At 41.2% G+C, this 15,056-nt stretch overlaps 1 protein-coding gene across 7 annotated transcripts in view; it reads right to left on the minus strand.

The window, feature by feature from the left end:
- Nucleotides 1-15,056, minus strand: part of DOCK4 (dedicator of cytokinesis 4) — a 414,714-nt gene that overhangs the window by 53,606 nt on the left and 346,052 nt on the right. For 5 of the 7 annotated variants that reach the window (XM_048836080.2, XM_048836078.2, XM_048836083.2 and 2 more), the window contains 4 exons: nt 11,891-12,039; nt 10,205-10,290; nt 279-305; nt 15-110 (listed from right to left, as the gene is read on the minus strand). In XM_048836080.2, coding sequence (XP_048692037.1) covers nt 15-110; nt 279-305; nt 10,205-10,290; nt 11,891-12,039 — 358 coding nt within the window. The remainder of the gene's footprint in view (nt 1-14; nt 111-278; nt 306-10,204; nt 10,291-11,890; nt 12,040-15,056) is intronic. The other 2 variants (XM_048836082.2, XM_048836079.2) reach the window with 1 other exon arrangement.

The following is a 15,056-nucleotide window of genomic DNA, read 5'->3' on the forward strand; positions in this document are numbered from 1 at the left end:
TGACAATTGCTCACCTGTAGTCCAGTAACCTTTCCATTAGTCGCGTTACAGTGGCAATTAATGAAACACCACTTTCTCTCCACGTTTCCCGCTCAATTTTCTTCAGTAGGCTGGAAAGAAGAAACCCAAAGCAATTTCAACATTTATTTTTATCTGTCACCATGGCAACCACTTTACTTTCAACAGTATCTTAAATGCCTTGGCAATGTCTGCAATATTCACAGATTTAATTTTGGACTCTTCTCACAAGCAGCACAATTTAAAAACAAATATCTTACCTAGGATAGGGACCAAAGAGTGGAATTCTAATCCAGGAAGCATTGACAAAGCAAACGGATTTCTAAGTTAGCCATGTCAAAATCAAAATGCATACAAATATCATCAGATTTATAAAACGTATAAACATTTTAAAACCTTGATACATCCCCAGATTTATAATAGTTTTTGGTTTTCTTACATTTCATTACATGCTGACTGCGTGGGTTACATGCTAACATTTCAGAAAACAGAAAGAAATTGAAGACTAGAGCTGAGTGAATAACTGCTTTTCCAGTTTGGTAGCTAAACCAAAATATATGCAAAATAATTGATTTGTTTCCAGTAGAAACTGAAATTTTTTAGGTTTTCTCAATTAAATGAAAAAATGAAAACATTTAGTTCGAGTCCATTCAAAATGACATTTTCTAAATTAAATGTCAATTATAAATGAACTATTGAAATCATTCATTTAGAAAATCTCAAAACAAACTTGACTTTTTCCAAATTTTTCCTCTTATTTTTTATTCAGTCAAAACTATTCACCGAATTCAACCTGAATTCACAAATAGTTTCAGTCTCTCCAAAACTGCATTTTCTGGCAAATGTACTACTTGACTGAAAAATTTTGCTCCACTCTATTGAAGACTGTTACCTAGAAAAGAACATCCAGCATCTCTAAATTCCCTTTCAATGGGACCTCCAACTTGTTAACATAGATTTTTCCTCACTCACTCTACAATAGTTCTGCACCCACGCAGTTTAACTGTCGTGTAATTGTTATAGGAAAAGCCTTTTACTGAGAGGTGGTTTTTAAAAATATTCTCTTTTAACTTAACATTTGCCCACTCAATACATACCATTTATGCACTGATAGTTTCATTCCTTTAAATATTAAATAACCAAAGGATTTTGTGTGGTAAATGTACCGTATCTAATTCTCCTCTCCCTTATACTAGGGTAAATTAGGATTACACACTGAAGTGAACAGATTTCCTGGGTTAAAAGTAATATTGTATGGGAACTGGCAGTGACACTTATAATGAAGGTGCCCTAATATTTTCCTTTATAAACCCTTGGTTTTGGTTGCTTATAACGCTGCCAAATTTCAACCATTTGGAATCAAATTTTCCACATTTCCTCTCTGCCTGAAGCTAAGATTTTTAAAACTTTCAGCAAAAATTGTTCAGCCATTTCAGAGACCGAAGTTTGGGTAAAATAGGAGGTTTTGTCAATGCAAAAACATTTTCCCAAACCATTTATCTGAAGAGCTCTCGTGTCTCTGTGCTTTGGTACACAGATTTAAAATTTGGCATGAGAGTGGATCCTGTCCCCATGAAACTCGATGAATATTTGGTTGAGTTAGGAGCCTCAAAAAACTGCCATTTGCACATGCTCAGTAGGTAAAATCTCAGAACATTTCTACCTGCAGTGGGAAGGCGGCCAGCTCCACTCACCTTCAACTACACTGAGCATACTCAGCCCCACAGAACTCTTATATACCAACTTCACTGATCATGCTCTCAGCACTCATTGAACTCCTACATACACAGTGCTCCCTATCCTTTGACATAGGGGAAGGTATACAGGGCTGGGAGTTAGGAGGAGACTTACTGCTGTCTGGTGCCAATTCTGTGCACTTAACAGCCCATATCATTGAGCAAGGCCTCACACTTCTATCTTCGGGTATGTATTCACTATCCATCGGATTTGGTGGGCAGCAATCGATCCAATGGGGATAGTCTAGACGCGATAAATCGACCCCCGAGCGCTGTCCCATTGACTCCTATACTTCAGCACCACGAGAGGCGTAGGAAGAGTTGACTGGGGAGTGGCAGCTGTTGACTCACCGTGGCGAAGACACCACGGTAAGTCAATCCAAGTATGTCGACTTCACCTACGTTATTCACATAGCTGAAGTTGTGTAACTTAGATAGATTCCGCCCGCCCCCCCCAGTGTAGACCAGGGCTTAGGAACAGGTATCATTCTCCCAATTTCAACAAGGGAAACCTTAGAATTCTAATTTGGCAAATCCATGTCTTTTTCACTAGCCACACTGCTTTTCAGAATGAATGCACGGACAAACTTAATTCTGGCATTTCCTAACTTTTGAATACTTACCTTTGCACCATAACATTCTTTTAACACCAGTTTTTGTATATAAGAAACAAGAGGAGAATCAAGACTATTGTATAGCCAGAAGACAATACTGACTACATTTCTCTCTTCACATTGCTTTTCAACCTTACTTTAAATGAGGGTATTTCAAATTAAATTTAAAAACAAGAATATTTAGTATGCTTCTAAAAATGGCAGAAGTCTAACCTTTCTAAAAAAGATGAGTCTATTGTATATCTGACTTACGTAAGTTCTATTTATATGTATAAATGTACACTATACAGTTTCTACTTGAGAATGTATGAATATATTAAATATCTTTATTTAAACAACAAATTGCCTTTTCAATTTGACAACTTCCTGTCTTCTCCTTTGCATCATTCTACTTTCACAGATAATGCACAGAGAAAACATTCATAACAAAAGAGCCACTCAAACACATCCCCAGGCTTCTCACGGCAAGATCAAGATAAAATTTGAGAAAGATGACTGGCATTTCAGTTAAGCTTCTGTTCTCTCCTGCATGTTGTATCAGAAACTCTGAACACACTTTATTTTAATACCTCTTCTCTGTGATCTCTTTATCACTGCTTTCCAGCCCCTCCCCATTTTTGTACGACCTGGAGAATGCCTGCTTTCATCATTCAGTTCTTGTTAGACACTGGACTTTATGCACAGCACAGGTGAAGAGTGTTGTGAAATATTGTGCAAATATGATGAATAGGACAGGCAGTGCAGTGGAACCTGACTCCGCATTCCTGAGAGCACTTCTGCCCGGCCTCACTACTCTTTACTCATAGCTGGAGTAACTCTAAAAAGGGGAGTATGATACTCGATACCTCAGCACCATCCTCACCACTTTTTTTTACTCTGTGCTCTTAGAAACAAAAGAGTGGGTGCTAAAATGAGTTAGATCTGCAGAGTGCAGAAGAAGACGCACAGTCCTGAATCTTGGTATTAGCCAGACTTGTACAAAACCACTTTGCCATATTAAGTTCTTACTGATGAAAGAACTGATATTTCCCCACCTGATTTCGGCACTGAAGATTAGTTGTCAGGAGTGAGCTCCTTCAGCTGAATTTGAGGATTAGCTAGCCCCGCTTCCAGGCAGATTAATGAGGTCAGGTGGGTTGTGGTAGGATGGACTGATTGACTGGCCTACCTGATTGGCTGAGGGGAGCCAGCAGCAGGCCATTTAAGCTCAGCAGCAGGGTTGCTGGCTGTTCAATGTGTATGCCCACAGTCACCATCACTTCTGTGCCTCCCTTGGTTCTAATCTTGCTCCTCTCCTGAATATAAGAACAGCCATACTGGGTCAGACCAATGGCTACCTAGCCCAGTATCCTGTCCTCTGACAATGGCCAGTGCCAGGTGCTGCAGAGGGAATTAACAGAACAGGGCAATTATTGAGTGATTCCCATCTCCTGTCATCCAGTCCCAGTTTCTGGCAATCAGAGGCTTGGGGACACACAGCATGGGATAGTGTTCCTTACAATCTTGGCTTATAGCCATTGATGGATCTATAATCCATGAACTTACCTAATTCTTTTTTGAACCAAGTTATATTTGGCCTTCACAACATCCCCGGGCAATGAGTTCCACAGTTTGACTGAGCGTTGTCTGAAGAAATACTTCCTTATGTTTGTTTTAAATCTGCTTCCTATCTATTTGATTGGGTGACACCTGGTTCTTGTGTTATGTGAAGGAGTAAATAACACTTCCCTATTCACTTTCTCCACGCTATTCATGATTTTATAGACCTCTATCATTTCTCCCCTTAGTCATCTCTTTTTCAAGATGAAATGTCCCAGTCTTTTTAATCTATCCTCAAATGCACGCTGTTCCACACCCCTAATTATTTTTGTTGCCCTTCTCTGTACTTTTTTCAATTGTAATGTACCTGCTCCGATCCACTTCAGCCCCACTTTCCTGCTTGCTCCTGCCTATGGCTCTGACACTTGGCTTGACTCCTGATTCCTGACTCTGTCCCTTGGTTCTGGTTCCTGACTCCAGCCACTAGGCCTGACCACTCATGCCCTGGTCGTGACAGACGTCAATCCTGCTTCAAGCTTACACTACTCAGGCTTCTCCCTCTAAATTTACTGGTTGAGCATGTGAGGCATTACTATCTGACAAGTCTCTCTGTAACGCAGTAACTTTTGAATGATGCAACAACTCAATTCCAGAATTGTAGGGTCTGTTGTAGGCATCAGTAGGCAAACCTATTGATTTTGGTGAGATTCAGAAAACCAGAAGAGGGAAATGGGGACAGATGGAGCTCCTGGTATCTGCTTAGCAGACCCAGCAACTTCAACCACTCAGTAATTGTGTATAGATCAAAGTATTGGTTGATGGTAGGCATTAACATCTTCCAGTATAGCAACACCCCATCTCAGCTCTACCCATCCTCCTAATATAGTTTAAAATGTTGACATCCTGAATCACCAAGACAGAAAGAAAAGAAATAAGATTGGTGGGGCATGGGGAAACGAGAGGCAGGGGAAATGGGGTGCACACACAGAACTCCTGGCATGGGGAGAAAATAGGGGACTTGGTATGGGAGGGAGAGGGAATGGGGGAACAGAGTGAGACAAGGGGGAGAACACAGAGTTCCTGACATGGGAGGAGTGGAAACATAGAATCATAGAATATCAGGGCTGGAAGGGACCCCAGAAGGTCATCTAGTCCAACCCCCTGCTCGAAGCAGGACCAAATCCCAGTTAAATCATCCCAGCCAGGGCTTTGTCAAGCCTGACCTTAAAAACCTCTAAGGAAGGAGATTCTACCACCTCCCTAGGTAACGCATTCCAGTGTTTCACCACCCTCTTAGTGAAAAAGTTTTTCCTAATATCCAATCTAAACCTCCCCCACTGCAACTTGAGACCATTACTCCTCGTTCTGTCATCTGCTACCATTGAGAACAGTCTAGATCCATCCTCTTTGGAACCCCCTTTCAGGTAGTTGAAAGCAGCTATCAAAGCCCCCCTCATTCTTCTCTTCTGCAGGCTAAACAATCCCAGCTCCCTCAGCCTCTCCTCATAACTCATGTGTTCCAGACCCCTAATCATTTTTGTTGCCCTTCGCTGGACTCTCTCCAATTTATCCACATCCTTCTTGAAGTGTGGGGCCCAAAACTGGACACAGTACTCCAGATGAGGCCTCACCAATGTCGAATAGAGGGGAACGATCACGTCCCTCGATCTGCTCGCTATGCCCCTACTTATACATCCCAAAATGCCATTGGCCTTCTTGGCAACAAGGGCACACTGCTGACTCATATCCAGCTTCTCGTCCACTGTCACCCCTAGGTCCTTTTCCGCAGAACTGCTGCCTAGCCATTCGGTCCCTAGTCTGTAGCTGTGCATTGGGTTCTTCCGTCCTAAGTGCAGGACCCTGCACTTATCCTTATTGAACCTCATCAGATTTCTTTTGGCCCAATCCTCCAATTTGTCTAGGTCCTTCTGTATCCTATCCCTCCCCTCCAGCGTATCTACCACTCCTCCCAGTTTAGTATCATCCGCAAATTTGCTGAGAGTGCAATCCACACCATCCTCCAGATCATTTATGAAGATATTGAACAAAACCGGCCCCAGGACCGACCCTTGGGGCACTCCACTTGATACCGGCTGCCAACTAGACATGGAACCATTGATAACTACCCGTTGAGCCCGACAATCTAGCCAGCTTTCTATCCACCTTATAGTGCATTCATCCAGCCCATACTTCCTTAACTTGCTGACAAGAATACTGTGGGAGACCGTGTCAAAAGCTTTGCTAAAGTCAAGAAACAATACATCCACTGCTTTCCCTTCATCCACAGAACCAGTAATCTCATCATAAAAGGCGATTAGATTAGTCAGGCATGACCTTCCCTTGGTGAATCCATGCTGGCTGTTCCTGATCACTTTCCTCTCATGCAAGTGCTTCAGGATTGATTCTTTGAGGACCTCTCCATGATTTTTCCAGGGACTGAGGTGAGGCTGACTGGCCTGTGGTTCCCAGGATCCTCCTTCTTCCCTTTTTTAAAGATTGGCACTACATTAGCCTTTTTCCAGTCATCCGGGACTTCCCCCGTTCGCCACGAGTTTTCAAAGATAATGGCCAATGGCTCTGCAATCACAGCCGCCAATTCCTTCAGCACTCTCGGATGCAACTCGTCCGGCCCCATGGACTTGTGCACGTCCAGCTTTTCTAAATAGTCCCTAACCACCTCTATCTCCACAGAGGGCTGGCCATCTCTTCCCCATTTTGCGATGCCCAGCGCAGCAGTCTGGGAGCTGACCTTGTTAGTGAAAACAGAGGCAAAAAAAGCATTGAGTACATTAGCTTTTTCCACATCCTCTGTCACTAGGTTGCCTCCCTCATTCAGTAAGGGGCCCACACTTTCCTTGGCTTTCTTCTTGTTGCCAACATACCTGAAGAAACCCTTCTTGTTACTCTTGACATCTCTGGCTAGCTGCAGCTCCCGGTGCGATTTGGCCCTCCTGATATCATTCCTACATGCCCGAGCATGGAGGCACACAAAGCCTTTGGCACTTGGGGAGGGAAACGGGGAATGAAGGAATAGGGCAGTATACAATGTCACTGGCAGGAGGGAATGGGAGACACACAGAGCCCTGGTATGAAGGAGGGGATGGGGAGCTGCAGGGCGTCCCTGAAATAGAAGGGGGTGGGAAGGTGGCACACAAGGACCTTGTGGGAGAATGGGGAGACACATGGAGTGCCTGACATGTACAATAAGCTGGCCCTCTAGTATGTGTGGCCCTCTAGTTTAAGACCACTGGAGCACATCTGTTGCGGTTTGCAATGCATATCATATAAAAATGAATGGCTTGCCCAGTAAGTTCAGAAGGTTGCAATAATTTTCTACACGTTATTTAGCATGAGAGGCTTTTGGAAAGGAAGGGCCTGTGTAAAAGTCATACATTACTTAAAAACTAAAAGTAAGCTTCTGATCTGAGCAACTGTGCAGCACAACACAAAGATTTTGTTCTAATTGTCAACCTTTTTGTAAAACATAAACATGTATTTTCACGTTATTCAGCTAGAACCCTCAATTGTTTTTAATTTCAGATTAACAATTTAAAGGGAGATCAGGGGTTCTTTTTCTGTCTGGATGATATTAGGGAGAAAATACAGCAACTGGCCCTTAATTACACCAAAACATCTACAGCTCCTGCTCTTTAGTACCATTCATTAATGACTAAGCCCTACAGTCCATGACTTCCAGAGACCTCCATGACATTCTCTGACCTGGGGTTGGAGCTATCAGCAGGCGGTCCCCCGCAGCTCCTATCTGCTGGGCAGCAGGGGGACCCTGGAGCTCCCAGCCCCTGTGGGTGGGGTCCCCTGGAGCTCCCACAGGTGTGGGAGGGGCTCCCCGCAGCTGCCCAGCCATGGCGGGCAGTGAGGGAACCCCACAGTGGCTCAGCCATGATGGGCAGAAAGGAGACTCTGCAGTGACTCAGCCACTGGGGCGGGGGAGGTGGGGGAGGAGGGCAAGGGGACCCCAGAGTCCCCAGCCACTGTGGGTGCTGGACCCTCCTCCCTCCCCATTTCGTCAGGGATATTTTTAGTTAAAATCATGGACAGGTCATGGGCTTTCATGAATTTTTGTATATCCCTGACAAAATCTGAGCCTTAGTAACGATATGTTGGTGATTGTGAGACAGCCCTCCGGTCACTTCTAAATCTCCCTGGATGATGCCTGCCAAAAGATAAATAGCAACAATGCTTCTCCCTTTGCATTTTATAGGATATTTCATTATAAACATCAAAATCCCAAGCATACAACATTTTAAAGATGTCCAATGACATCTATAATTTGGCTATAAAAGCAAGATGTGTCTTCAGTGGAAAAGTGCTTATGGATTGCTCAGAAAAATTAAGTTAACCTGGGAACATGGAGATAGCATGAATCAGAAACAGAATATCTCCAGAGAGAGAGAGAGAGAGAACAGGACAAATACCCAAATACTGTTTAAATTGATATGCTGTGTCCAGAAAATGCATGAAGATTATCTGTGTCCCCATGACTTCATACATCTACAAATTAGGGGGCAATCTGAAGACTCATATTTGATCATGTAAAATGAATGCACTTCCATTTCCCAAAACAAAGCTATGACTACTTGAAAACTGTGCTAGTGCTTTCCACTTCCTTGAACTAATGTGCCCATCATTTTATTATCACCTCAGTCTAATCACATGCGCACAATTTTTAAATCAAGGAGCCATGTGACAAAATCCTCCAATAATAGCTGCTTAAATTGATGATGGAAGAAAATCTCAGACACCTTGACACTAAGAATCTGATCCTTGAAATAATGACTTCAAAGCTTTTAACATTTTCAGGATTCCTTTTCTTCAAGTCACCTGTTACAGTAGTGTCTTCCATTTTAGATCCATATGCACCTAAACCCCTCCAGTCAGGAAAAGTAGTATGAGACTTCTTCTGAATTAAATTACACATAATCATTCTTAAGTAACTGCGTTTAGAAAATGCTTTACCATTCTTCCACTACCTTTTAAAATCTATCTCAATTTCAACACTCAGCTTTTTCAAGAATTATATTTCAGATACCAATATATTTTCTGACATCATTAGAAGTCACTTCAATCAGTGAATGACACGCTTCTGCACTGGAGTAAATGCAGGCTTTATTACTTCATAAAAGAACTTCTCCTTTAATGCTGTTGTCTTAAATATTACACTGTTACTAAAATTTCTGAAAACTTTCTTAGCTTTTATTATTTTTACTTGATCTATCTTAATGTTTAAAGAACGATTACTACACAAATTATCTTTTACTATACTCTTCAGCTGTAATTTCACCTCAAACTTCCCTTTCCTTCTCTGTATGTTATGGGCAGAAGCATTTATTTTGGTATTATGGGTTTTTTTCCCCACAATGGAATTATAGGAGTATTATGTGCTTGGCATATGTACCAACAAAAAGACATAAATGCAATTGTTTTTAATTCTAGAGCAATAAAGCTAAAATATCACTTTTCCCTTCCATTTAAAAAGGAAGAAGCCTAATTAAAAAAAAACTGTATGTGTAATAGCACTGGGAAATACACATGTAAAATGGAATCCAGTGGAGGAACAATATATATTGTACTAAAGTGACTATAAATAGGTCTCCCACATGGTTGAAGTTGAAATGGGTGTGTGTGTGTGGGAGGGGAAACAGTTCATGTTTTTGTGTCTGTGATGGTCACCAATTTCAGTCACCAGGAATAACACATGGGCAGTCCTAGGAGTTCCATTATAAAGGAAGCATTTGTCCTCTTTCACCATTAGATTCTGATGTTATGAACCAATTATTAAAACATATGCAATGTCTAAAAATCATTTGTAAATAGAATTATTACATGAGATTAATCTTATCAGTCATTCTGTAATCCATCAGGAAATCAACAAGTGAAACATTATTTGAACAATAGCAAATTTTGGTTAGTTATGAGAATGATTTAACAAAACAGCTATTTATTAAGCTCATGTTTTACAAATGTGATGTAAAAAAATTTATGTTCTAACTGCATCCCACCCACCTACTAAACATCTTTGGCTTTTCTGGTTTTAAAATTAGTATGAGTGATAATAGAGAACAGTTTATGGTATAACATAGACACAACTAGTCATCAAAGATACAATAAGATACATTACTTTATTTAGGCAACTAGCCTTTATTTCACAGGTTTCAAAAACGACAAAAACATTCCGAGATCACAGCTCTTTCTGCAGTTTTTGTCCACAATGATATTTAGCAGCTAATCCATCAAATGGAACACAATGAATGAATTAAAAGCAAATTTATTACTCACATGCTGTTGAAGAGCTCTCGGTACGTTTCGTCACCTTTGCCTTCTGACATCAAGCTATCCAATTTGTCAATCAGTTTTGCCTCCACCTGGAACATATTCACATAAAAGGCTTCTTTGTACTTAAATTAGGTTTGAGCAAATTGAAAAAAAATGATTTTTTTCTGTAAGAGGTTTTGTTAAATGGATTCCCTAGTATTATCGTTAAGAAATGTAAATTTCAGGATAGGTCACTTCATCTTCTGTCATCCCGGAGGTTTTTTTGGGACGAATTTAAATGAAGCAATGTGATTCAACCTACAGGCTGAGCAGCATTTGCGGCTGCTAAGGCAGCTATCTATTTATAGAGTCAAACAAAAAAGCATGCAGCCCAACGAGACTGCCTGAATTCTTACTGAAGGGCTGCAAGAGCAAGTCATTATTTGGACCTTAATATAAAACCAACTCTCTCCGATTCCCACATCCCATTCTTTAAATCCAGGGATTAACAGTTTGGGGCTTATAGTTACTCCTGCTGACACTGAAAACCTACCCTGACTCCAATGTAATGTATATAGCAGATGCACTGAAATTCCGAGTCATCTGTCAAGAAGAGTTGGAGAATAAAGGTTTTATAGCTGAAAATCATTGCATAAAATATTTGTAACTATATTGATCATTGAGAAAATGTAGACAAGGTTGCTTTGTTTATTAATGCATCAAAAGAGAATCACCTCCCCTCCAGCAATAGAGATACTTAGTGACTGAAAAACTAGAGGAGAAACTAGTCTATTATTGAAGTTGCTCTATTAAATCATGAATCATAATTACAGTGTACCTTTAAGCCAATGATCAATACAGAGTGAATCAGAAAGTCAGTGCTTTGCTAATGCAGAATCTGTTTTTCAACTAGTCTTCATCATCATTTTTACAATTATTTTAACAATGTGTTTAAAAAATGTGAGGGGAACAAAACACTTACATCACATGCATCTCCATTCGCATAGTTTGTTTTGTGTTTCCAAATACTCCAACTGCTCCTACAGCTCCCACTCCAATCCTTATCATTGCCTGAAATTATTTCAAATACTTCTGCTTTGCTTCATTTGAAACAGCACGAAGGAGAACACAGTGAAGTGGTTTGAGGCAGCTGGAAAGAACTGAGTGGGAGCCAAAAGAGCAGATGGCATATTTAGCAGTTCCTTACTTGATGCCTAAGCTAGTACTTGAGAGGCAAGAATAGTTGGATACTTGCAGAACTTGGTTTCTTGTAAAAGTCAGTCTTTTGATGGCTGGGTGAACAGATATCAGACATTATGTCAGTAAGCCATCACGGTATCATTCTTGAGTTTCTTCTTCATTATCTTTTTTTTTTCCAATATATACTACTAAAGTGGAAAAATAAAACAACCCCATTGAAGTCAACAGGAGTTTTGGCATTGACTTCAATGGGGCTAGAATATCCCATCCCCATCTTAAATTAGCTACATAAAAATATTGAACAGAAAAACCCATGGAGAGCTTAGAGAGCCAAAGGGTCTTCAAGAGCCATTAGCCTATAATTCTACCATCTTCCCTCAAATGAAGGTTGTCATTTCTCCATCCTGCTCCATCACAGATTCTGCTAACAAGTTAATAGTTCAGTGCCAAGGCTGCCTGAGAAAAATTTGAATGTCAATCTTCCCTGCTAAACAGCTTCACACACGGTACCTGTTTGAAGTTGCCACTGCGCCTTTGTTCCCAATCCATCATGTCATGGAAAATGGGAATCATTACATTCCGTAGGTCAGGCTGCGGTATCAGTGTCACTTCTAGGAAGGGGCCAATGAGAGCTGGGATGAAGTGAAGTTTATGTTCCCCTAAGATTAAAAGGAAGCTGAATGTGAATTGGGTTCACTCTTCGTGAGTTACCAAACGATCCAAATGAAACAATATTGTATGAAGAATTATGAAATGGCATTCTAAATGTTTGCAGTTTGGTTGGCGGATAGCACACCTGGCATGTGCTATTTCTCAAACAAACAGCAGGAAAAGGAAGAGGAAAAGCCACAGAAAAGAGCCGAAGAGAGGATCAGCCTGATGCATCACATTTTACAATGGAGTTCTGAGCTCATGAATGATGTTGGGTTGTTTACTCCCAATGCCATTTTTTTGGAAGGGGAAGAGGAAGAAGTAAAAGGTTCAATGGACATTGCTTTATTTAAGACTACTTTAAGAACATCTTTTGCAAAAAGGTTTTTCCCTTTTGCAGGTAGAAATTGCTCCTGCATTTTTGTCCCTCCAAATACGGTTTACTACTTGAGAGCATATTCACATTAGGTGGAGGCACAAGTACTCAGATTTGCAGCCACCCTTCATTTTGTGGCACAGAAATGGGAGTATAAATTTTGCCTGCAAAAAATGGATGCTTGGACTGTTTTTCTCAAAATGTTTCCCTTTAGAAAAAAAGCTGACACCTCTGCCATTAACTTACTATATTCTACTTGGATGTTGTAGAGGTCTCCCAATAGTAGGTAAATTTATATACCCCATGGTATATGTTGCACAAGGAGGTGAGGTTAAATTAGGAGATTTACCTGTAGCTTTGAATTATTTAGCTTCTGTCACTTGCAGGATTATTATACTGTCTGTTTTGAGAGTTCTGGTCTATCACAATTGCCAGACATGCAAAGAGGTTGAGAAGGGGGAAAAAGCAACCAACAATTGTAGTGAAAGAAAAGACAACACATTTTGTAGAGGGCAAGGTTTTCAAAAGCACCTGTGTCATTTAGGAGCACAGGTCACAATGTAAATTGAAATTGCTTGTAATATATTTTCATTCCTTTCAATGGGACTTGTGCTCCTAGGTCACGTCGCTACTTATGAATATCAATTCCATAGTTAACTATCAAACTCAAGAGCAAAACCCCTTTAGAATATGGTGCTTTATCAAATGTCGATATACAATTGAAGTAAACACCTTATGCACCGCCAGCACCTGGTTCACCATTGTGTTTCTCCAATTTACACCAGTGGAACTCCATTGACTTTAGCTAGAGTTACACAGATGGGAAACCAAGCCTCTAATGTTTAAAATTCTACAATAAACTTGCAGAAATATTTATTAAATCATTCTTTGATTGCATCAGGTTTGTTAATTAATTGGATTAGGAAATTAACATGAATTATTGTTGCTTTTATATTAACTGTAAGGTGCATAAATGCCATGGCTCTAGGAACTTTGTACACTTTTAAAAAACTACATCCATTTCTCCAGGCCTTAGAAAACTCAAGCCCATGCATCCAGAACAAACCCACTTGTACAGGTATAATTAAATCAAATAAGCTTCCACAGCAGGTGTGTCCTTCAGCAGAGCAGTCCTCCAGTCTGTGATACAGCAGGATTCCTTGTACGCTCCTCCTCAATGAATACTGCTTGTGAGTCACCTTGTTGGTGGGCACTAGTTGGACATTTGTTGTTCTTTTGAGACAAAAAGTGATTCCCATAACAAGAAAGATGCTCTTTACACCAAATTGTGTAATTCCCTTGTTGAGAGTGTGATCCTTTGGTGAATTCACCAATTCCAGAGACCGGCAGCTTCTATTCAGAGAAGGAAAGACCTTGCTCTTCCCTGTTTGTTAATATAATAAAATATTGTCATGTTGTCTGGCATGATCTGACTATGAAAGTTCTAAATAAACAGCAGGAACTGTTTGTAACAGGATACCTGGACCCACCAAGAATCCAATCTGTCAAGGTGGGCTTCTCAACATAGCAAGTAGATATCTGTAATCAATCTTTTTGTGGGCGGAGTACAGACAAATGGCAGTTCTAAGATGACCTTTTTATTTGGTTGAGCAATCTCCTCCATGCTCTGGAGGATATCCAATAGCTGATGAGGGGTGTCCTGTAATTTCTCCAGCTGGTTCTGGAATGTGTCTGCAATTCTCTTTAGGAGGTCCCAGCATTGCCTACAGTCATCAGGTGGTGATGGTGAAGCAGGTGTGACCACTTTATCTGGTGAAGACAATGACAAACTTGCAGGGGCTGTGGCTCAGCCTGCTGAGATTCTTCCTCAGAGCATACCTGCATGGGTTGAAGTTCTTTCTCACGTGGGAATCATAGAATCATAGAATATCAGGGTTGGAAGGGACCTCAGGAGGTCATCTAGTCCAACCCCCTGCTCAAAGTAGGGCCAATCCCCAACTAAACCATACCAGCCAGGGCTTTGTCAAGCCTGACCTTAAAAACCTCAAAGGAAGGAGATTCCACCACCTCCCTAGGTAACGCATTCCAGTGTTTCACCACCCTCCTAGTGAAAAAGTTTTTCCGAATATCCAACCTAAACCTCCTCCACTACAACTTTACACCATTACTCCTCGTTCTGTCATCTACTACCACTCAGAACAGTCTAGATCCATCCTCTTTGGAACCCCCTTTCAGGTAGTTGAAAGCAGCTATCAAATCCCCCCTCATTCTTCTCTTCCGCAGACTAAACAATCCCAGTTCCCTCAGCCTCTCCTCATAAGTCATGTGTTCCAGTCCCCTAATCATTTTTGTTGCCGTCCGCTGGACGCTTTCCAATTTTTCCACATCCTTCTTGTAGTGTGGGGCCCAAAACTGGACACAGTACTCCAGATGAGGCCTCACCAATTTCGAACAGAGGGAAACAATCACGTCCCTCGATCTGCTGGGAATGCCCCTATGTATACATCCCAAAATGCCATTGGCCTTCTTGGCAACAAAGACTCACTACTGACTCATATCCAGCTTCTCGTCCACTGTAACCCCTAGGTCCTTTTCTGCAGAACTGCTGCCTAGCCATTCGGTCCCTAGTCTGTAGCGGTGCATGGGATTCTTCCGTCCTAAGTGCAGGACTCTGCACTTGTCCTTGTT

This window comes from Caretta caretta, chromosome 1, assembly GCF_965140235.1.
Source record: "Caretta caretta isolate rCarCar2 chromosome 1, rCarCar1.hap1, whole genome shotgun sequence".
Taxonomy (NCBI): domain Eukaryota; kingdom Metazoa; phylum Chordata; order Testudines; family Cheloniidae; genus Caretta; species Caretta caretta.